Below are 24228 nucleotides of genomic sequence, written 5' to 3' on the forward strand. Positions count from 1 at the left end.
TGCTTTATAAAAATCAGTTTATTTTACCTTACAAATGATAAATAATTGGTTTTAAAAAAATCATTTCAAGTGTGTTTTACTTCATGTTGCAATATTAAAATACCTTTCCCTTCTCCCCGCTTAAGTGATCAATACAAAAATAATTGTGACCAAATATTTTTGTCAAAAATTCCAATATTTTAGGCAAAAAGGCACATTGTGAAGGCTTTTCACCAGGAGGTACAGGGATCCACAATGACCCCCAACAGCCTCTCTCCCCTCCCTCTTGTTCTGATTGAGTGGAAGAGGACACAGGGACCAGGTAACACTCCTGCAGTGCTTTTTGTCTGGTGCCCTCCAAGTACGTACCAAGGCCAAGGTCAGCGTCAGTGTCATCCCTGTTTGACATATGGGGAAACCAAGGCACAGCAAGGCAGTACAATTATCTAAGAGCTTCTTGTGAATAGCTGGCAGAGTAGAACATAAAACCGGACGTAGATGTAGAATGTTGTCTTCTTCAGAACAACAGCGCAAACCCACCTGGGATCAGCCTCCCACTTTGCAACCACAGTGTTATGATGGTAGTCACAAGTCTCTAGATGTTTCTTTCTTAGTGTGAGCGCTACAGGACCAACACAAAAAGTTGGTCCTTCACTAGTCTAAATGGGGATTAATCAGAGCCCTAATTACCAGCCCTTTAGGGGCAAAAGTAATTGCTGGGACGTATCCCCCCACTATACTTTCCAGCCACAGGGAGGATACAACACCCAGCTGGACTCTAGAAAAAGCTATAGGCAGGCTCTTGCTTTGGGAAAGCTTCGTACCTTCCTTGTTCAGGGTATGTGGTCCTATAAATCAGCTGTTTCCCCATTGGGAAATGCTGTTGTGTCACCAGGAGGTCAAGTCAGTGAAAGGGCTTCTTCGGTGGCAGAGATGTTTGATGAGCCAGGTCATCAAGACCATTTCTCTTCCTGCCTTGACCACTCATTCAGGATGCTCAAGGCTGGTAAACGATCAGAGCTGCCCCCCTTCACATCTACTAACTCCAGACCAGGGCAAAACACACTTCTCACGGAGCTTCACCTGCAAAACCTGCTTCTTCCAGGCAGCCGGGTCTCCCGGCAGCTGGCAGGAGAGCATCAACACGGCGAGCTGAGCCCGCTTGTCACAGGATGAGGCAGCATCAGGTGGGGAGGAGTCACAGAGGGCCAGAAGGGAAGGCACACACACAGAGCTCTTCTGGTACAAGGCACCGCTGTGAACTGTGTTCCTTCTTTGGAGCAGCCGGCTCCAGGAGGCCCTTAGCATCGTAAATGGTGGCAAGAGGCAGATGAGCCGCCCCTTGAAAGGCCTGGCCTGGCTAAGCTAGGTCTCCTCATCCCAGAGACACAGCTGCTTCTGTGGCACATAGTAATCAAAGGTGTAGCCCTTCTGGCAGCTGCGGATGCCACATTTGTAAGAAGAAACCTTGCCCGCAGCATCGCGGCTCTTGCAGTACTTCAGCATGCACGGGTACCACTCGATGCTCAGCGAGTAGCTGCAGATGCAGGGTTTCCAGCGGTCCGCACACAGCTTGCAGCGCTGCAGGTCAGGGAGATCAGATGTCTGCGGCAAGACCTCGAACATGGAGCCATCGACCCCTGCGGGAGAAAGCACAGACACTGCTCGGGGCACCGGCCAAAGGACAGGGTCACCAGAGCAAGCACTGCTCTCCCTGCACAGTGTCCAGGACAACCAAGGAGAACGAGGCTAAACAGAGTGCATTTCCAGGGGCTGTTTGGACACGAGTCTGAACAGAAACCACGGCAGAAGAAAGGTCCCTGGGAAAAGCAAGCTAAAAGGTACACAAAGCATGTAAAGAACGTATTTATTTAGGGTGGTGGACCAGGTGACAGGCTGCCTTGAAAATACCTGCTCGATTAGGTTGACTAGGAGAGCACCACCAAAAGAAGTCATTTATGCTAATAAATAGACTAGCGCCAAGTACAAGCAAGCGATACACATGCCTTATCCACTGTAAACACAGTGAAGGAAAAGCCAAAATGAGCTGTGCTGATCACCAGAAACCTCGCAGGGGAGATGACAGCAGAGCGCAACTTGCTGACAGAAGCGGTTCCAATGGAACCGAAGGAAACTTACCTTTTTCCAACCAAAATTTGACATCTTCTTCCCGGGTGTAAATTGCTTCTTTGGCTTCTGCACAGACGTTGTGGATGTGAGAGCTCAGCTGGGCCCCCTTGCTGAAGTTGACAGCTACATCCATGCTGAGATGCTCCAGGCCCCGCACCTCCTCAGCCTGCCGCACCGTCCTGGGATTTTTCTGCAGAGGATGAAGTCATGAAAACCCAAATTCTAGTTGCAACAAATCACCCCTTAGTGCATGTCATGGTTTCATGCCAACATAAGATGACGTACATATGGATGCTCCTCTGTAAATACACCTGCATCCTATCCGGATGGAAGGCACTTAAAAATCTTGTTGATGCCAAAAATGATGATAGTTTATCACTGCTCTCATTTGCCTGTGATCGTTTCTCAATGCTTTGTCATGATGGATGGTCCCAAATCGGTACTTAAGTGGGTAATATGGGGCAGGGACTTTGATAGTGACTACTCTAGTCATCTACCTACCCTTCGATATAGATTACATTGAGCTAAATCATGCCTCCTAATATATTAGTAGACCACAATCAATACTACTGATGAACTTAGTTTAACACCAAGTCCCTCAAGCAACAGGGTGGGTCTAATAGCTGAACCATCATGCAGCTGCCTGGGAACAGTATCCAGGCAGGACAGCTCTAAAAACCCCTGGATGTACAGAGGATGGAGCTGGCACTGAAGCCAGACGCAGGTGTCCCTTACCTGCCGCAGCTTTGCCATAGACTCGCTGGGGATGATCTCATTGCGGTGAAGCCGTGTGACGAAGCAGAGCGCTTGGAACTGGCTCTGGCCCCTCTCCAGTTCCCCTAAGATTAAGGCACGGAAGATCTTCACCTCCTGACAAAGAGATAAACAAACAGAGAGTCACAAATCTTTGCCACTGGTGGGGTGAACCAAGCACTTGGGGTCAAAGAGAAAGGCTGCAGCCAAAAGAACAAAGCCAAACGTCTCATACTTCTGCTATCTGAGCACAGGGGTGTAGTCCCAGGTTCAATCCCACCCAAAAGCCTGCAGCATAATAACTGGTGTCTGTAAAGAAGTAAGGGGTTTTGCATTCCTACTGTGGCAAGGACAAACTGCTGCCAAGTCAGATCCCACATCTGTGGCTTCCTCAAACAACGGCCTCCGAGGAGCGACAAACAGTGTCACTTAGCCATTACCTCCATGCGTTGCTTAGGGCACGCAGTCCCAAAGCTCCTCTGCTGCCTTTCCTCACTTGCTTCTGAGAAACTGGTATCCCGGAGAACAAATTATTCATTTCTGAACCCAACAGCACGTGGAACAGAAACGAAAGTCAAATTGTTAAAGCCAGAAGGAACCCATTATGACCAGCTGCAGCTGACCTCCTTTTCTGCCTGGGTCAATAATTTCGGCATTTTAGAGTTTTAGAGCTTTGGCACATAGAAGCTTCTAACATGGATTGTGTAACAGTCCACGTCCAAAACCAGCTTGGAAACTGGTTAGTTACTTTCATGTAGAATCACAAAATACCTCATTCAATTACAAAACCTCCCTATATCCTGTTCTGGCATAAATCAACACTGATTTCTATGCAGATATCAATTCATCTGGCTTCTGGCTTCAGGGGCGTTTGTACGCTCTGTGGGAGTCTGCTGTCCCCTGCCTTGGTGTCAGACCATGCCACTACAAGGGCCAAGCAGATGGATCAGAACAGCATGAAGAGCAATTACTGCCTTTTGGCACCCACACGTCGCCATCACTCCTCCACAGAGGACCAGACAGACATTTGTGGCTAGGGACCAGCAAGCAGGAGCTATGCCAAGCTGCTAAGAGCATCTCTCTCCTCTCGGCTATTCCTGTTGTACGGCGCATAAGTTCAGCCTCTTCCAAACCCCTTTCTGTCCCAAGGAGGGAGCCTTTCTCTTTCTGCAAACTCTAAGCAGTGTCCGCACTGAGTTTTATTTCAGACCAGCTCATCCAGCCCACTATTTATTCTCTGCCTTCTCTTCCATGTCCAGAAAAGGGTACACAATTCAGTGTACATCTGGACAGCTGAAAAAACAGCTGCAATCTGGGATGTGTTTTCCTCCCCAAGACAGGAGAAAGGATTTTGCTGGGTGCATTTGTTGACTGACAACTCACCATAACAGTAGGACCTGATGGAGGTTTGGGAAGACAGAGGTACCAAAAACGCTTACAAAATTACTATGGAATCTTCATTTTTTGACAGCTTTAATGAGGAGAATTCCCACCGAGACACTGGCACCAGTGGAACGACCCAGGTTCTCATCTACATTTAGTCCAGCTGCCTTCCAGCTGTGCTGTTCTGCTGTGAGCTCCCACGCCACGCGAGGCCCAAGGACGAGTAGGCTAAAACGAGTAGCCGACCCTCGCATATTCCTCAGCTGTGGATTTAATTTGTATTCATGGTGAAAATCAGCACTCAGTCCAACCAAAAGCAAACGGGGATAGCCATGTTTTACATTCGGCCCGAAAACCTCTCCAGGCAGGAGATTAAAACCAGCGCAGCACTTCCCAGGTTGAAGGCAATTTTTGTAAAATGAGAGCATGCTGAGCAACTGATTAATCCTTCTGATCTGCCTATTTAAGAATTAGCCTTCAGACACCTAACCCTCTTTCCTTCTCACAGCTGATACATACAAGATTCACAGCACATTTGTTGATATCAAGAGAGGCACGCCGGGAAAGACAGGAATGGCCCATGTTGGCCAGCACCGAAACAGCCAGCGAGCCAACAGCTTTAATCAGGCTGTTTTGCTCAAGGAGCTAGCTCCTATGGCACACGTTGTTCTGAAGGAGAAACCCCACCTCTGCCTGGCTCCAAGCAAACCCAAAGCAACCCTTACTGTGCATTTGAGAGCACGGAGGGCTAAAACCACGCTGGCCCGTTTTCTGGGAGACACGTGGCCCGCAGTGACCGTTCGCTCCTGATCAAGAAGTCTGCCTCCTCTTTTCTCAGCCCCGCTTCACTTCTCAAAGCCTCGTCTGGTTTTCCCCAGCTTCTCTGCCCTGGATACACAAAGCAACCTCAGGTGGAGCAAGAACTGAAGCTTGTCACATCAAAAATACATCATGCTTCTCGCACGAAAGTCACTCATGTTTTTTCTACCCAGAGGGAGCCTTTCCCCCTCCCAGCCATCTCACCTCTTTCCCACCAGCAGCAGTGGGGCGAACCAGTGCCAAGGTGGGTACCCGGCCAAGGCAACAAATGGCAGCACCTTTATTTCTGGGTTTCCACAAAATTTCCCAGCAGGGAACAAGTCCCAGCAGAACATCACCTTTGCAATGCAGGGACTCTCCGGATGAACTCATCATGGGGGCGTTGAGAATCCTTGGCCCTGACCTGCACTTGTGTGTCGGGTACAGTTACTGCTATTGTTTAAATTTGGAAGACAAACCCTTGGTGCCACAGAAAACAAGCAGTTCTGCAGCCACGGCTTTCACAGCAAGGGGAGGGCAGCTCCTCTCTCCTAAAGGCAGAAAAGGTATCAGGGCACTGAGCATCCAACAGCCCAGGTTGCCTGTACCTGCCGAAGGGACCTCTAGAAAAGAAACAGCCTTGCAGGAGGAGCATGGAAAGCACTGAACCTCTTCCCTCCTTGCCCCGTCCTCAGCGAGCTCCTCCAAGGACTGTCATCTGGGCTGCAAGAACAATTCAACCTCCTTTGCTAGGCTTTATCCAGTAGAGACTTACAAGGCTGTGTGGTCTAGATCTGAGCCCAGCATCTCGGCTTCACGTTGAGTGAAGCAAACCAGTTCCCAGGGAAATAAATTACTTCAATGCCTTCCTCCCCGCAGCCCATTCAGCTTTCCTGCCAAATTTCTCTCCCCCAAGGACATCAGTACTGCTGTGGGACCCACTTCTGTCTTTGCTGTCACGTGCATGCTCAGAGTAGGGGGTACATGCAAAGGGGACATTGTTGCTCGGGGCACTGGTAACACTGGGCCCAATCCCTTACCCGTCAGCAGCCTTTGCTGCGGTCAGAGCCCGGCCCGCGCTGCCCCGGGGGAACAGCTACAGCTGGCCAGAAAGCCATCGTGCTTGTACAACACAGAGAATGTGTTATTACATCCACACTGGGGGTCCAGCCAGCTAAGCTAGCCTGACGGGAAAAGGGTTATGTTTTTTAACCCCTCTCCTACTGGAAACGGCTAAAATGAAGACAGTTTGGTGCATCACCTCCTATACTCACGTATCTATAAAGGTGAATGGAGGATGTGCTGGGAGAGGGGGGAAAAACTCCCCATTTTTAGGAGCGATAAGGTTTGACCCTGATTCTTAGAAGCACTGAGCAGCCAGCAAACCCCGCGATGCTCTGAGATGCCTGGAAAACACCCTTTTGTTAAGCATCCTCATGTTCAGCACCCACAGCCTGAGGGATGCCTGAGAGTAACTGTCAGGAGACGCTTTTGAAACTGGATCCTACATAACAAGTGATTTCCCCAAAGCCACGAGCAAGCAAAGGGCAGCTCTGGCAGTCAGGCAGACCAGCCTGTGCTCGGCCAGTGGCCACCGTGCTACAGCGGCCATCGACTGCGCTTGAGGTCAAGAAGGAGCATTTTTAGGTACCTGGCTACAGCTCAGGGTAACAAACACCACTATGTTTTAACAAGCCCATTTTGGGGATGCTAAATGACACTTCCTGTATCTTTTTGGTATCTCTACAAAGAGACTGCTTTTAAATTACACGGATATAAACTCTGGACAGATACTTTCCTATATCACCGGGTCATTTAGCACCTAACACAATGGACCAAATTCTCAAAACACCATCCCAGACTAAAACGTAACACCAGCTTTATTAACAAGAAAAATAAAAGGACTAGCAGCGCAAGCATTAAAATACCATTACTCAGGCTTTCTCTCTTGTGTTTCCAACACAACTTTTCCAGCAAAAAGAAGCTTTTCTGTATCTTTGTGCTGACCTTGGAATAAACCCACCCACATTGTTCTCAGGCCACTGTTCTAACAATTGACAAGATCATGCTATTCAAATTAGACATGACATTTAGGGTTGTTGTCCACCCTCACTCTTCTTTGCAATACATTTTGTGCCTGACAATACTGAACATGAAAAGAATAAGTGTTTTCAACACGTTCTTTCAAACGACAAGAAATGGTCTTCACTACTGCCCTGCCCAGGAAACATCGAGCCCCAGGTTGGACTCCCACTGAGCAGTTTGTACTGCACTAGAGAATGAGGAAAACAGAGCTGGTGTACTCTGAGGACACGACTCCTTCAGGTTCAGCTCTGGAGGGGTTGAAGACAAATGAAATCCCACCTCTGCAGAAGACCCAACCACTGCTCCGGTCCCACCCAGCATCCAGCAGCGGCAGAAACGAACCATGGTCTCTTTACAAATCCTTTCTTCTCCAGCCCCTGGTCTAGCAGCAACTCCTCATCAGGAAAGAAAAAATCCACCTTTGGACTAACCCCCTGCAGTTTAAGCCAGAGAAGTGGAAAAATCATTTGTGCAAAACCCCAGCACTCTGGCTATGCATGAGCACACAATCTAGCTTGGGAGAGCCAGATCAACAACCCCAGCTGCTTTCAGCAAGGCTGAGAGCCTCGAGACCTCCTCTCTAGAGAGAAGTTGTGCAATGTTAGAGGGATGAGCACCAGAGCAGAACGGGGAAATGCCTGCGTGCAGCCAGAACGGGGCAGAAGGGGAAGCCTGGCCAGGCAGCTGCCTGCTCACATCATTACTTACTGTACTGCAAATTCATCTCCTCAGCTCTCTTCAGCTATTTTCCAGCAAAGCCATAAAACAGAGAGCCAGTACCCAGCTGCTGTAAAACTGAATGTTGGGAATGGACTTCTGCAAGCCTGATGCATACAAAGCCTTCCAGGAGCAGGAGCTAAGGGGATGCATGGAGCTAAGGATTTAAAAAACTGAAGACACCTTTAGAGAACCTGCCCCCAAAAGCAGCTCAACTATCATAAGGAAGAGCGTGAGAAAAAAGCTAACGTAACACTCTGTTGGGTTTGTAGATGATATTTGAGAGCAAACTCCCCTCAGGAAGAGCTGAGAGTGAAAAATACTGGAACAGTCAACAGCTCGGGACTCTGAAGTCCCCAGGTCACATTCTAGGTTCCCAAAGGGCCTACCTACAAGTTCTGTAATGAGGTTGGATTTCCCTTGGCCTGGAAAACACTGTTGGTATGCAAGTTTGCAAACTGCAGGCTTAAGAGCCCTCCCTCAACTTCCCTGGCATGCTGTGGCTTCTTAGTTGTTGGTTTTTTGTTTTGTTTTTTAAATGGGACTACTTCCTCGCATGTGTGCTGGAGTACACCGTGCATACCATCACATCCAAAATCACCATGGCTTCTGCTAGCGTCTCAGGAAGACGTAGGCTTGACCCTGCATCCTCCAGATGGAAGAAGACCATTTGAAAGGCTTGAAAGGACACAGGGACCAAAGAGCACAGCGAAAAGGGGAACAGGCACCAGAACAATCCCTGGCAGAAGGCTCCAAGGTTCACAACAAGTTGGGACACAACACCTTCCTATCCCATAGTTTTGAGCTTTCTCCTGCCACAAACCAAAGTCCACCTGAGCAAACAACCTGAATGGAGGGTTGTAACAAGATAACACTGCCGTGCCACTCCGACAGCCGTGCCATCCATACACCAGCAAACAGCTCTTTCCTGGGCAATAGAAAGTTTGCTGCAGCCAGCCAAGCCTGGCATGCTCCAAAGAATCCCACAAAACACATACACTGGATTTCTGACCCGATCCTCTCGCTAAGCCCATCTGCCGACCCGTAAGGTGTAAAGGGCCAGAGTTCTCATGCTGCAATCTTTGATCTGCAGCTCAGCCGGGAATCACCGTGGGACACGGGACGCGCAAAACACATTGCGGGCTTTCCCACCGCTACTCCCTTCGTGGCCGAGGGACCAGGAGAGGAGCGCGGGTTCCAGCGCACACGTCCTCCTCGGGGAAAGCAGAGCATCCCTGGGAACTCCCCCGGCATCCCACCGCGCTCGCTGGGGCTGCCGCTCCCGCGGGGCGGGCGCAGGCGGCGGGAGCTGCCCGGCGCTGGGACGCGATGTCGGGCAGAAGCCCGAGCCCGAGCCCTACCTGTCTGAAGTCGGCGGTGAGGGTGACGAGGGCACCGTCGGCCGTGCGCAGCTCCAGGCTGATGCAGTCGGAGCCGCTATCGGCCTGCAGGCTCTCCTCCGTCACCTGCCCGCCGGGCAGCCGCACCCGCACCCGCAGCTCTGCCCGCGCCGCGGGGCCGGGCGCGCCGGGCAGCGGGGCCAGCGCCAGCCAGAGCAGCGCGGGCAGCGCCGGCAGCCGGCGCCGGGGGCCGCGCATCGCCCCGCGCCCGCCCCGTCGGGGTGCGGAGCCGGGGCCGGCCGCCGCGGGTTCAGGGCAGGGCCGGCATGGGGCGGGGGGCAGGCGCGGAGCGGCAGCGAGCGGAGGCGCCCGGCCGCGCCCCCGGCCCGGCTGGGGAGGCTCGGCGCACCGCCCGCTCCCCCTTTTCATTCAAGCCCTCGGCGGGCTCTTCCCTCGCCCCCCGCCCGTCACTTCCTTCCCCGGGCCCGGGGACCGGCCCCACGGAGGCAGCGCACCGCCCCGCCGTTAAAGGGCCAGCGCCGGGCCGCGGAATAAGGGCGGGAGCGCCCGCCGGGGGGCCGGGACAGTCAGCCCTGTCCCAAGCAGCGTCCCTCTCCCACATCCCGCTCCCTCCTGGCAGCTGGGTTCCGGGGGATGGAGAGCGACATCTTCTCCTGGCACTTTCGGGGCTCTCCTGCAATTGATTTGCCTTTCTTTTACTTTTTCCCCTTGGAATGCACAACTACCTACAAACCACAGTTGGAAAGGAGATGGGAGGGCAGCAACAAAGCCCGGCACTCCTGCCTGCACAAACGCACGCAGAATCCTCCAACCATGTGGTTGCTGTAAATCAAACGACATTTACATGATTGCTGAGGCTCTCAAAGTGCACTGTTACATGTCTGTTGTAAGGCATGCTGGATGTATTCCGGCCCCTGAGGATGTAATGCGGGCTGCTTCGGATTGTCTTTCACAGGCATGTGGACCTGGGTGACTTCAGACTCTGCCACTCACAGTCAAAAGGCTCCCAATCTGCCCTTCACCCACCCAGTGCTGCAATCATTTCCAGATGGGCAGATGCTCATGAAGGGCCCCTTTGATTTCTAAAGGTCCCGCTGCAAACACAAAGGTCACTGTGGCAGCAGGAACAGGGCCTCAGAGAAAGAGCTTCACAAGCAGAAGCAAAGAAATAAATAGAAATGACCATTTAAATCCACACTTCGAGGCAAAGAGATCGCTTTTGTCGACGCGGTGCTTTTTGTGGGACTTCACACAAGTTTTAACCCTAAATTTTCACAGCCTCGCGCAAATTGTCTCCTTGAAATACTTTTCAGGACAACAGCAGTGCTAAAAATAAGAGCCAAAAAGAAAAAGTTAAGAGGTGCAAGCAGGAGAAAAGGAATGGCTCAGCTCAGATACAAAAAGAGAGGGACAGCCTGCAAGGTAGAAACATACAGAAGACAGCTCCTGGTGACAAAAGCTGCAAAGGAAAAGGCCCCACTCACAGCACATTTATTCAGAGGAGATTATGCAAAGAGACAGGAGGACCCCAGCAGGGGCTGGAGGGAAAAGTGCCATGAGAACAGTCGGTACTAATAACCCTTGGAAGGCTTCCAGTCCAAAGGGCTGTGCTCGCTTCTTGGCCCAAATCGGGGTTCAACTTGCCTGTTGCACGAGGGTAACCTGAGGTCCCTCAGCTTGCCACTGAGCCCCGGGCGCTGGAGCACAGCGCGGTCCGATGCTTGTACTGGAGGACAGGGGATAAAGGGAGGTCAGGCTGCGCTCCCTGCAGCTCTACGTGTCTGCAGGAACGTGCTTTTCCAGCTGCAGGTTTTAGCAGTGCCCACTGTGCACCTGGATCCTGGGGTGCGAGAGGCAGTTCAGGACTGTCCTTCTCTGTGCTGCCGAGCTAGCAAAGTTGGCTTCAGTATCGCTTTGCTCCTGGTACCTTCTAGAGCAAAGGAAGTCAGAAAGCAAGCTGTCCCAAATAAGTCTTTCCAAGGCTCAGCACCTTGCCAGGAATGCTGTAGTCCTGCAGGCTGCAATTTGAGCAGGGCACAACTAAACCTTGAATCTGACCTGGGAAGAGCAGATTTGACCCCAGTCCCAAAATGGATGGACACACAGACAAGAAATACTGGAGGGCGGGGAGGCGCTTCAAAACACTGGCAGGCAACAGAATTAAAAAGACCAAGTAGGTCTTTTATAGCAGATAACAGAAAAGTAATCAAGGGGCACAGGAGATGAGAACTTTGCTGAGATTTGAAAGAATGGGACAGACACTGCTGGTCAGCAGCCCAGCAAGGGACACTGAACAGGTTAGCGGTGGGTGGAGAATTACTGGCCATTAAGGGTAGTTGGAGAAGAGTAAGTACAGCTCCAAGACTTTGAGACAGGTCTGAATGGCCAAACCAATTCTTTACAGGTGTCAATCAGCCTCTTCTGCCTTTGCTGACATGGGACAGCTCTTCATACACGTAATGCCTTTTCTGAACTACAGGAAAGGTGAAACATGCCCTACAGTTCAGTGTTCCCATGGCAGGATCAGTTGCTGAGCTGCATTCTGTGGAACTAAATGTTAATGGTCTGGGTCAAGAGTTTCTGGTATGTGTGTGCTCTGCAGTCTTTTTACTGGGAGGAAATTTCCATTAAAATACCTCAGCCACGTTTGAGGACAAGGTTAAGGAAAAATATGCTGTTAAAAGAAAACACTCTCCACTGTGCTTTGTTGTGAAGTTCCAGCAGTGCAGCGTGTGGGAGCAGGGGATTACAATCTGACATGGGCTTTGCCTGGGTGCCTTAGATGCATCCTTTGTCACTCCTGGGGAAAACCACTAACATTTGGCCAAGCTACAAATCTTCATTCCTTCTTCCTCGCCTCAAAATTACATTTACAGAAGCTCAGTGTCACATTGGCACCTCGGAAAACAAGGAGGGGATCAGCACCCATGAAGACCTGGACTGAAAGCCAACCCTTGCTGCAGTTTCGAGCCTTAGTAGCCAAGGGAAAAATAGAAGCGGATAATGTGAGAAGTCCTAGAGCATCCCACAGCAGGCTCTGTGGGTAAACTGCTTGCAAGAGCCCTGCCTTCCCTGCCTGTGAATTTATCCGGCAAACAAAAACGTTTGCAGCCACCCTGTTTTCACCACTTACCACCCACTTGGTGGTGCGTGCATGCTGTCAAGCTGGGTGATGCATAAATACCTGCACTATCTTCTGCCTTTATCCATTCCAGGAATACATCTGCCCTGTCCATCACTTCCCCCCATTCTAAAACATCTTTTCCTCTCTTAATCCAAAAATCACAGTGCTGCAACTGCCTCTTATGCAGTCTAGGATGGCTCCCGCCCAACACCCTGAACACAGGAGCATTTAAGACCAAAGAATGAAGGCCCTTTCCCCTTTCTGTTTCACCCTAACATGAGTAATCAGTCAATATTGCAGAGGCCATTAGCATCTTAGGTTTACCCTCCCATGGAGGAGACAGCAATAATTACTGCTACTTTCTCATCAACTTACAGTAAGGACAGTTTTCTTATTATGAGCATGAAACGAAGGTATTTAAAACACCACAACAACGGTACCGCCAATACATCAAAGAGTGAGGGTGTTTGTTGTGAATGAGCTGCTTATTCTAAGAAACGATCCTGGTGATGCGGTGCGGAGCTGGACAGTGGGAAAGGGCAGCTTGCTGCGAGCGGCCCCGCCGCCAGCAGCTCCTCTGCATCCCTCGCCTTTGGAGGGGCAGGAGACATCTCCCATCATTTGCCAAAAGTGAGCCCTGCCCGTGCTGGGTGGCTGGAGGGCTGCAGGGACTTTCATGCAGGTGCAGCACCACATGTCTTCCAGATCTCAGCTGATCTCAGTCCCACACAGCTCTGCTGTTGCAGAAACAAGCTTTATCACCGCCAGCGCGGTTCCCCTCCAGCCGACTGCTGAATCAGCAGCCGCAGTGGTTCCCAAGAAGATCTAGGTCCTCCAAGTTGTCCCTGCTTCTTCAAATAAGCCTCTTGTTTGCCATTTCAAGTTGCCTTTGCCTTTAGCACCATGCACTCCGTAGGGCAGACATGCAGTGAAGAAACCATGAAGCAGGCAGGGAGCCCCGGCTGCCACGGAGAACACGACCCAGCTTGGAGGCTGCAGAGCTGAACACAACTCCAGCAAACATCGTGTCGTGCAGCCTCAGGCTTTGTGCCCCGATCCAGCCAGCAGATCCTGAGAGCCATCGCTCTCCCAGCCTTCGGCAGCTTGCTGGGTCCACCACGGCTTTCCAGCCCCTGCTGTGGCCCCATGGGGTTTGTTCCCTGGCTGGGCTGGGGACAGCTCTGTGTGCACGTACCGAGAGCCAGGCAGGCTTCTCCTTCCAGCACGCTGGCTAACTGGTTTATGCTGGGTATAGGAGGAAATACAGGCGGCGAGTTCTTGCTTCATATATATAATTGGGAGGCTGACCGAAGTCTAAATAAAACAACATCAGTGTTGAGTTAAGCAATATCCTTTAAAACAAAAAGGATGCATACCTCCTATGCAAGGCGAGCCTAGTAAAAGAGATATTATAAATCTAAGTGAAGACCTTAAATAGTAAAGGGATATAAATCTAATTAAAGGGATATAAATCTAACTGAAGAAATACACTGTGAATCGAGCCAAAATGATATCCATCTATGGAAAGCAATGCAAATGCGGTAGAAACACCATAAATAAAATCAAAGCAATATATAGGATGTAATGGAAGCGATCTGAAACTTAAATCAAGTGATATACATATAGCAGAATGATATAAAGCTAATTAAAGTGATTTATAAAATGGACATTTCAAAAAGAATCACAGCCCACAGAAGATGAGAATAGCTGAAGAGAGGGACAGGATAGGTTTATGAGCAATAAAAACACCTGCAGCTACAAAGAATAAGAGAAGGTTAATTAGGTGCTGTGCTTCAGGGCAACCTGCAGTTGCAGGAGGGGTCAGGAAAGCTCTGAGCGTGATGCTGAGCCACAGCCGCTTCTGACCCATGTTAGATGAACAGCAACAAAGCAAAATGGTGATGCCTGAATGGGGGGAGAAACAGAAAGAAAATAAAGTATTTTGGGGATTTTTTCCCCATTTTGGTTAGAAGCGATGAACCCTCCTTCTCCTTCTCCTTCTCCTTCTCCTTCTCCTTCTCCTTCTCCTTCTCCTTCTCCTTCTCCTTCTTCTCCTTCTCCTTTCTCCTTCCTCTCACATGTTAAAGGCAGAACTGTCCCAAATCTCCTGGATTTGCAGAGGGAGACAGTGGTTAATACTTTTCTCTTAAACTGGAAAAATCCCATTGGCAGTTTCCATTTTAACCCACTTCCACATAAAATAAATGCCCAAGGACCTTCTGGTTTTCACTTAAGCAATTTAACAATGGACCTACTATGACCACAATACAAATAATTAATAAGGCTGTTGCTTGCCTTTGGAAAAAAAAATCTATTTCAGAAAACAGTTATATCTGCTCAAAATTCTGTCTTCATTTAACTAAAAGAGAGCTCTTTCTCTTCATTCTGAATAATAAAATGTCCTCGGTTCAGCTTTACAATTGAGCTTTTTCGTTCCAATCTTATTCCAAAGCAAAGTGCCATATGTTTTATCCTGATGATTTCAAAATGTTCTTGTGATTGAAAGTCGTTTGGCACTGGAGCATCTGCAGGGGTCTGAATTTCAGTTTTGCAGAATAAAGGAAAATATCTATTTTGTGGAAAGTTACTCAAAACAGCAACTCCCCCCCAAAACCCCCAACTCCAACAAATCTGCGTTAGAAATCAGCCTGGAGGGAAATGCAAATGTTTTTCTTGCAGATTTAGCTGGAAATGTTTCCTACACTTTTCTGGAACATCCATGCAAAATCAGGCACAGTCTGTTGGACTGGCGGACCCGCTCCATTAAATAGCTTTAAAAAAGAAGTTAACCAAAATGTCTGTTCCCTTAGTCTATGGGTAGAGGCATTACATTCTGTGTCACCTCATCTTATGTGGTCTTTAAGCTTATTGGAAATAATCTTGTAAATGATAGGATATGATATTAATGATATTCTTCTCAGCAAAGCCATGGGGGGGGTCTAACCATGGGGATTGGCTTGAAACTGGGTTAAACAGCTGGGAATAACCAGGGGAGAGTGACCGAACAAACCACCCTTACCAGAGCTGTTTGTACCCCGCTTCTGTTTTAAGGTGCATCGGCAATATTCAAGCCTGATTGATCCAAGCCTGATTGAAATTTCCAAGATGGAAAGAATGAGATGTGACACTTGGAATGAACGAATGAGCTGGAAATTGGAAAATACGTCTGGTGACTAAGAGCTCGAAGTTACACACCAACCCCAGCTCCCGAGAGCCCTGGTTCCCACAGCGGCACATCAATGCCTCCTGTGTTTTCCTTTGGCTCTTGGTAACCCTTCCAATTACTTGAAACCAGCAATAAGCCTCATCAGTTGATCACAGCTCTTGACTAACGCTTGTAAATCTTTGCCGGGTGCTGCCAACAAGCCATGAAACTAGAGATGACAGAAAGAAATCCCCCCTGTGCCAGTTCCTCCCATCCCTCCTGCAGCTCCCGAGCGCTGCTGCTGCTTTGGCTCCAGCTCCCGGGTGCTGTTGCTGCTTTGGCTCCAGCTCCCGGGTGCTGTTATTCCGATGTGTGGCTCCTGGTAACAGCCCACCCTCCCTCGTCTCTATTTTCCTAGCTCAAGGCCCTCCTGCCTGATGTCCCTTGCAGGCAGCAGGATGGAGACAGGCCAAGGGACAATCTGTTCCTCATTGAGGTCATCCTGCAGCTCGCTGCTGATGTGGCGTTTTGGGGGATGGAACAACAACAGCAATGAAAAAAGCAAAAGAAAAGGAACAAAAAGATCTCTTCCTTGCCTGGCTGCTGGGAGACTGATAAAGCATGAGAAGGACAAGGCCAGCAAAGGAAATCTGACTCTTTCAGGTAACCCTTTACACCATCCATCCTGCTTCCAGACCGGTGGCTCGTAAACATGGCACCTCACCAGCTGGGCACAGCACCAGGACTTTAGAGGAATATTTTCCATATCCCTAGTCCGTCTTTCCAAGGTCCTTTTCTGTTTTGTCTCTCACCCGGTTATTTCAGAGACGGGGCTTCCCCAGCGTGCTGGGAAGCTCTCCGTCCCTGCGGGCCAGCCGAGCTGCTGGGTCATTTTAATGATCAGATAGTTTCTCTGACTCTGGTGAAAAATCACAGCTGTCTGAGAGTTTCCTGTTGCTTTGCCTCCCCATTAAGGAGGTGGAGAAGGCAGGAATACAAAAGCTGAGAAGCCTCCAGAGTTGGGAAGCTTTTCTCCTCCCTCCAGTGCATCCAAGATGCTTCTGCCTTCCCTTTCTGTGGCACGTGGGAGAAATCAGCAGCATCTTTTGAGAAGCTACCTGTTCCCAAATCCCAGAGCTCCCAACCGTCTCTCGTGAAGAACTGGGCTCTGAATTTCAGATGCCCTGAAGTCCAAAGAGCTTTTTGGCTCAAGCTGATTACTCTGGAGTTTGAGATGTGTCTCAGTCATGCTGTGGCGTAAAGCCAGAGCCCAGCCTATTAGATAGTGCTTCATGGAAGCAGGGAAGCGTGAAAGGAAACAGAAAGGGGGTACGAGAGCTGAAGTAAGACAAGAGCTACCACTGGGAAGACTGGAAATTCCCCTTTGTGTGCCCAAGATGCTGTGGCATGGAGCTCAGACCAAGGACAAAGAAAGATGGTCCTGTTTGCAGCTGCCCTACCACCCGCATCCAGGCTGGGCAGCCTGCGAGTCACCAAGAGCGCCAGGCCTAAGAAAACACATCACACTGTTTGTGGGGTGGCAAAGAAAGTCTGCAGCCCAGAATTAATTGAGCATCTCTCAGCGCTGCAGGAGAAATCACCTTATGTTCTCTTCGCAGCTCTTGGGGCAGGATTGCAAGAGAACAAGAATCCCTGACTGGGATGGAGCCACAGAAGGGTCAGGGCAGCCTTGTCTGTATTAGTGAGAAAAGAGATCCCTTTAGCTGGAGATAAGAGGCACTGACCACAGCAGGAGGCAGATGGAGCCTGGCACTTTGTGCTCTGCCTGTTCAGAGCAGAGGAAGGTGAGCAAAAACTCACGAAGCACATCTGCACAGAGGGGCCCCCCTCCCTGCAAGCACGCTCAGAAAAGGCTTTTGCAACAGGGGGCTGGATTAGTGGGGAAAGCTGCAGCTCTGGTGACGCCAAGAAGGTTTGTGGCAGCACTGGCAGCAAAATCTGCGTTGTGGAGAAGAAATCTCCCCTTCCTTCTCAGTGACGCTGCCACTACCTGCCCCCGGGAGCAGCTGGGGGGTCTGTCCCAGCTCAGTGATGCTGGGGGTTTCCCTGCTCCGCTCCCATGAGAAGAGGCCAGCCCAACTGTACCAGGAGATGAAGAATGACCCTTGTTCCCCAGCTCCAGGAAACCATCCCACTGGTTTATGATTCATGGTTATGGAGCGTGGAGGTTGGTACGTGCATGTAGCCTCTTGCATGCTAATAACAGCTGAGGATGGAGATGGGGGAGGTGGGAAGCGTAAGGGGATGAATTCCCATTCCCTGGTATGAAGAGATTGAGACAGCCTGCTGAGTCAGCGCAGGGTCAGCAGGATGAGGCCAGACAGGCTTTGATTCCCTCAACAACTGGCTTTCAGCTGGTGCTTGCCCACCACCCAGCTCAGCCCCTGGCACAGGGACCACGTGTACAAGGGGACTCAGCTTACCCCTTTGCCTCTCGTTCTCCCTGTAACCTTAGCTGGAGCCCTTCCCCACAATCACGTGGCAAACGTGGCTCTGTTTCAAGGGACAAAGTGCAGGAGTTTCTCATTAACAGAGAATGAAAACTGCCTGCTGTGATCCAGCTGCAGTAACGCTGCTGGAGGAGGGAGAAAGAGCCCTGTGGAGGAAGAAGGAGGTGGAAAAGGAAATCAAGCAAGCACAACTGCCTTCCAAAGCCTGAGCCAAGAGCTCTGAGCCTGGTGGTGTTGCCCCTGCACTCCTTTCCCCACGCACCCTGCTGAACCCCCACTGACCCCAGCATGTCGCGTTGGAGAGGACCTTGTTCTGCTTCCTGAGCTCCTTGAGGGACCACAGCTGCAATGACCTTGACCTCAGTGCAACGCCCAGCAAAACTGCTTTGGATAAACAGCATCCTCCATCTGGGACCCCCTGTCTTCCCAGACACCTGCAACCCATCCCAGGCTGTGGGGAGCGGGGAGCAGGAACAGCACTGCCTTCCCAGGGTGTTTGGGAGCAGGGAGCTGAACAAGGAGCAGGAGAAAGGGAAGTGGCTGCTGTGGTGTTTATACATCTGCCCCTGTTCTCCCCACCACCCAAAAAGAAGAAACTGAAATTTGATTTCCCTGAGGCAGCTCCCAAAGAAATTACTTGGCATTCAAAGGAAAAGGCTTATTTATTTTTTTTTTCCCACCTACAGACTTGGCTACAAAAGCAGCCTCTCTGCAAGAGGAAAAAAACCCTATATTGTTTGCTAAAGCCCACTGCTGCCAAACAGATGGACCCACGTGGGCCAGGGCTGCGAGTAGGAGTGAGACGGGGCAGGAATAACGTAACCCTCTATCTGGTGTCCGGGTTGCCTGAGCTGGGGGTGATGCACAACTGGAAAGGTCAAATCTCATAACAGCCTGAAGAAGGGAATCTTCCTCCTGGGGGAACTAGGGAAGGAATGAGAAGCATCTGATGAGCAAATAGCCAGATGGTTGGCAGTGGGGTGGGAGTCATGAGGCAGTGGGGTAACATTGAGAGGTATTTAGTCCAGCTTCATACCAGTGGGGTCATTGACTTGCATGTGGCTTTCTTATACTGCAGAGGAAAGGAGGTTTTATGGTAGGATGTGCTATGTGCACAGTTCCCATGGGAATTGTGTTTGTGGCTGTTTATGGCAAAGTGAAACAAGCCGCTTTCCTTTTACCCCCAGCACTTGCTGGCACTATGCAGCGAGCTAACCTAAACTGAGCAAGGACCTGGCAGCATCTGCCGCAGCTTCCCCTGTCCTCCCTTCCCCAAGGGAAGTTACAGACTGTAGGATCATTCCTGTGCCGTCCTCCCAGCAAACACCTCTGCTCTTCCCCAGAAAGACTGGTGGTGTTGGCCAGGGTGGCATGCTGTTCCCACCTCCTGGTGGAACCTTTTGTTGGGGGTGAAGGGCAGGTTGCGAGAGACAAAGCCCTGATCCTATTGCCATGGAGATGTTAATTCAAGCTGAGTTCAAAGGAAATTGTTCCAACTAAAGCTAACAAGGCTGGCAGGAAAGCCCTGCTGTCAGTTGAAAGAGGCCAGCTCCTCGTAAAAGGGGAAAGGAGGTGGGGTCAGAAAGAGGGGCCCCGTTCAAAACACAGACTCCAGATAGACCCAATCCTATTCCCTGCCTCCAAGCAAAGCCTCCCCCCACCACCAACACCACCAGCTGTGAAACAAGGTGGCAGAAGATGCCAGGCAGCCTTCCTGTGCCCGGACCCTTGCAGGACAGCTCAGGGGATGGAGGAGCTGGGAGAGCAGCCTCTCCGCAATCCAGGGCAGGCATACGCTGAGGCTGCGGCAGCTCTGCAGCCAGCTGCTGGGCTCCCTCTGCTCAGGTTACCCTGGTACGGTGTGGTATACGCTGGTGACAGGTCCCAAGCAAGGCTGGCTGCCTCCTGCTATGCACCACCAAACCCTGGAGGCAGGGGGAGAGGGAACCCTTGACACTGGTGGCAGAGTTCCTGCACTGCTGCCACGCACGCATTAAATACACCGTGGGATAACCAACACCTTCCTCGTGAGGCTGCAAGGGACTGCTCGAGGGCAGGACAGTGAAGGGCAGGACAGCTCTTGCTGCTGAAGTCATTCAGGTTTCCACAGAGCCAATGTAGTTTCAGGTTTTAGTGGAAGTATTACATTGGGTGTAATGATTAATCCTGGCAGGTAAGACTTGTCGGCTGCTATAATACCTTGTGTTCATTCCTGGTGTTTAGGGAGTGCTTTGACTTTGAGAGCCGGGGGTGAATATTCACAGCCCCTCTGAGGATGGGTGGGACTGACCTGGTTATTATTTGGCATAAGGGCCCCTAGAGAGCATCTGGAGAGAAGGCAGGCGTGCTCTCCCAACACAAGAACATCCTTAAACTGACACCGAGGAGGTGACTCGTGGGGCTGCAAGAAACACAGAGGCCACGGGTGGGGTGGACAGGAGAGAGTGCAGAGCTGCAGGTCAACAAACAGCTTTGAAAGAGGTGATGAAGCGACCAGCTGCCAACCCCCTCCCCTGCCTCGCAGGAGCACTTTGAACATCCACCCTGAGTCAGAGCAGGAGCGGGCCTGCTTAGGGCAAGATTTGGAGGAGAATTATGAGCAGCCCAGCTTAGCATTAGAGGCGTTAACTGCGGTGTGCTGGTTTGGTTCGGGTTTTTTTTGGTTTTGGTTTGTTGTTTTTTTTTTTTTTAGAAAAAAAAGCACACCAAAAAAAACCCCAAAACCAAAACAAAAAACCCCCCAAAAAACCCCAAAACAACACCACCACCACACACACAAAAAAACACCCCAAAAAACAACAAAGCAAAACAACCAACACCAAACCAAACTCAGAACAGACTCTTCCCATTAAGCTAGAGTATCTTCCCATGTGTTCCTCCAGTGCTGAGAGGCAAAGCAGGCGCTGGAGTCGAACTGCTCCCTGACAGCCAGAGCAGGGAGAGGAAGAGAAGCGGCTTTTGTTTGTACCAGGCAACCCTGGAGAAGCTCCTGCTGGCAAAGAGGGAGACCTCGGAGTCCCTGGCCACTGGTGGACCCGGCGGTACCTGCAGGAAGCTGCTAGCAGCACAGTTCCCCTCCTGTTCCCCATCTCCACCGCCTTCCTCGCCGCCCTCTGCAGCCCCTTCCTCCTCGAGCTCGCTCGCCCTGCTGCTGGGCTCAGAACTGCTGCCAGGGAGCAGCAAGAAAGCGCTGACGGCCAGTTAGCACTGCGGGTTGCACATCCCGCTGGTTTAGCAAGACTTGGGCCTTCTCCCATCTCTTCCTTTCCTTTCATCTTCTCCTGTTTTCAGGCTGTAGCTCGAGGCTGCAGCTGCTACAAAACCAGGAGAAATTTGTTAAAGGACAGCAGAGATCTCCCACAAATCAGAGCATGAACTGTTGTCTCTCTCTTGTTAATGTTCCTCTCCTTCTCTCACCATGCCTTCTCCCTTTTCCTGCCACCTCTCCCCTCTCCCTGCCTCTTTTCCTTGCCAGCTGGCTCCTCTCCTCCCATGTCACTGCTGGGAGCACAAGGGGCTCCCTCCCGAAGCAACGCTGACTCTTGCCCTGCTCAGCAACGTGCCTGAGCAAGAGCAGAGAAAGTAAGGAAAAGGGGAAGGACAGACTCATGCTACTGTGAGCTAGCAGGGCAGTAACAGAGAGTGCAATGAAGTGATTGCAGATAACAGCAGTGACACCTGACGTCTCTCTAGCCTTGTCCATCTTTGCACCATAACCTCAGGGATGAGGTCCCAGCGGCAGGAGAGCCAAGAGGACCCAGGACCTTGGCTCTGGTCTGAGCTGCCTCTTCAGCGTGCATTTAGGAAACTTCCAGCCGCTGATGGGCACTGCTGCCCGCAGAGAGCACGGCCACCCCCGCCTGCCCACCCTGCCATGGGCAAGGCGCCGCTGAGAAATGGGCTGACGGCGAGCGCCCCGGTGACTCAGATGGGAACCTGCACAACGAAACCACGGGGTGAAGCACCTCCGTGGCCGCTGCTCCCAGTGCAGCTGTACACACGAGCCAAGCGGTTTCTCAGATGCCCTGTCTGCTCCTCCAGGAATGGGAAAGGATCTACTGGAGTAGTACAAGGAGAACCCATATCGTAACACTCCCTTCCCTGAAATAGCTCAAGCTTCATCATAAGGCACGCTAGAGAGGTTTTGGTTGTGGTTGTTTGTTTGTTCACTCCTTCCCCCCCACCCCCCGGCTGTATTTACAAGCTGAATTATTTTAGAAAGAAAAATGACTAGTTAGACAGAAAAACAACTAGTTCCTCCTAGGCAGCCACAACTAATTTCATTTTCCATTTATATGTAGCCTTAACACTTCTCTCCTGCAAAATTTGCTCTGACATCCTGCTGAGGAGTGAGGCAGCATTTCTGTAGTCATCTACAAATATCTCTCCCCACTCCACCCCCTTTTTGATTTTAGGTATTGAATTAGCTGCTCTGGTCCTGTGATAATGCTGAGATGACACAGACTTGCTAAAAATCCTGATGAAGGATCTGTGATTTCCTCCATTCTTCTAGAACCAGAGGGGTGAAAGCATTTCCCTACATCCTCCCCACCAGACAGCAAGCTCTGAATTTTGTTTCCACCAGAAACTTGGCAATCTCCCTTCTAATACCTTTGCCTTCACTTGCCCCACATTCAGCCCTTTTTCCCGCTGATGATTTCCGAGGCAATATTTAGCCCTGCCTTAATCTCTACCCCATGCTGACTGCAGAACATCACCATTTCTTCCCTCCTTGCTCTGTTTGTTCTGCACGCGATGAACTTAGGGCTGGTTATTTTAATGTCCATTGCAAGGTTGGTCATCTTGGCTTTTGACAGCTCTCATTGAGTCCTCCACACGATAGTCTCTGAGCTGCTGCTTTCTCTGCTCATCTGGCCTGTTTCTACACCCCTTGCAGGCATTCTGATTACTTTTAGCACCCTTTTGAGGTGGTTTTTCATCTAGCTAGAACTAGAAAGCTCCCTTGGAAGGTGTCCCCACCCCGCACCTCTCAAACATTTTGAACATTGCCTTTTTGATTTAGAAAAATCGCAAACCTCGTCTGAGCTCCCGAGTCCAATTTTCATTCCTGTGGATTTCTCTTAGCCAAGAAGGATTTACCTGTTTGAAACTGAGGACCTTTGTTTGCCTTTCCGTTTCAATTTAATTGAATCAGCAGTTAATCTGCGAATCCAAGGTTGCTTTTTCAGTATGGTGCCCTCATCGCTTATCCAAACTGAGTCCCGGGCAATACCCTTCCTCACTGGTTCAGTGAACGCTGGTGAAGAAATTCACCCACTATCACATGCCAGGATATATTCCCTACTGGTATTAGTGACATTGATTTTTCACGCTAATAAGAGACCTTCGCTTCCTGATTAAGAACACACTTTCTCAGTTTGTATCAGGTGAACAATTATACAGGACTGTCTGTCCATGTCCCAGTCTCACCCTAGAAATGTACAGCACATCCTCTTCACTATCCCAGCACCAGCCCATCTTTCTTTCCCCACTAACGTTAAATCTAACAGATTCCTTTCATGGCATGTCAAGACTTGGAGAATTCTTGCTATAAAGCTCTGTATTGCCCCTTCTACCATATATGCCTTCCGGGAATCATAGTTATTTCAGATCTTGACTCAGAGCAAGGTTTCCAACCAGCCTGCTGTTTCTGCACCGCATCAGACAGATGTTGCATTGCATGGTGCAATACACCCTCTGCCTGGAAAGCAGGGCATGCTGCAAATGGTGATGAAATACAGTTCCCTAAACTAGGGATCCACCGAAACCAGCATTCAGCACAGAATGGACAATGCTTTACCTTCTTTCTCTTTTCAAATTCCTCCAGCTCCAAAACCCAGAGTTAAAAACCAAGGGTCTATGCTTAGATCTCAGCTTCTGTTATATCTCCCTCTCAGTCGCTAAAACAGCAGCTACTAGATATGTAGGCACAAGGAGCCAATGCAGACACGGGGCAACAGCACAAAGCATGCTATGCACCAGTACCTTCCTCCAACACGTGCCAGGGTTCATGAACTGGTACAGGAGTGTGCTTCAGTGTCATTACATCACTGCAAGAAACAAACCAAAGCCATCAATACAGAACACCAAGAGGATTTTCTTTTCACTCTGTTTAACCTGTATCTGAGTTCCTCTATTAAAATCTTCCCTTTCGCCTACTGATGTTTATGCCCCCTCCCTGATCTTTGAGGTATTGCTTCAGCCTGCTAAGGTGGGCACCAGGCCAGGCTGCTGGATCGTTCTGTTTGCTTAGTTTAGCACTGGTTCCTGTCAGGAGCTCTG

General features: G+C 50.4%; 1 protein-coding gene across 3 annotated transcripts; it reads right to left on the reverse strand.

Moving 5' to 3' along the window:
• Positions 1-23973, reverse strand: OAF (out at first homolog). Of its 3 annotated transcripts, none has more exons than XM_021285251.2 (4): positions 23932-23973; positions 2845-2979; positions 2119-2299; positions 1-1619 (listed from the first exon to the last, which is right to left on the reverse strand). In XM_021285251.2, exons 1-4 carry the CDS (start codon positions 23956-23958, stop codon positions 1345-1347), a joined length of 618 nt encoding a protein of 205 aa, XP_021140926.1. In that variant the 5' UTR covers positions 23959-23973; the 3' UTR covers positions 1-1344. The 3 variants fall into 3 exon arrangements, with proteins under 3 accessions (XP_021140926.1, XP_064896346.1, XP_064896347.1); XM_065040274.1 differs by lacking the exon at positions 23932-23973 and adding an exon at positions 9207-9822; XM_065040275.1 differs by lacking the exon at positions 23932-23973 and adding an exon at positions 7408-9090.
• Between the last annotated feature and the right edge of the window lie 255 nt (positions 23974-24228).

The sequence above is a fragment of the Columba livia genome, chromosome 24 (assembly GCF_036013475.1).
Source record: "Columba livia isolate bColLiv1 breed racing homer chromosome 24, bColLiv1.pat.W.v2, whole genome shotgun sequence".
Lineage (NCBI taxonomy): Eukaryota > Metazoa > Chordata > Aves > Columbiformes > Columbidae > Columba > Columba livia.

Excerpts from the sequence above, each read along its gene's own strand:
- OAF (XM_065040274.1), bottom strand. The coding sequence starts at position 9,614 with ATGAAAAGGGGGAGCGGGCGGTGCGCCGAGCCTCCCCAGCCGGGCCGG. Across the intron at positions 2,300-2,844 it reads CTATGGCAAAGCTGCGGCAG|AAAAATCCCAGGACGGTGCG; the intron begins GTAAGGGACACC and ends CATCCTCTGCAG. Across the intron at positions 1,620-2,118 it reads CAAATTTTGGTTGGAAAAAG|GGGTCGATGGCTCCATGTTC; the intron begins GTAAGTTTCCTT and ends TTTCTCCCGCAG.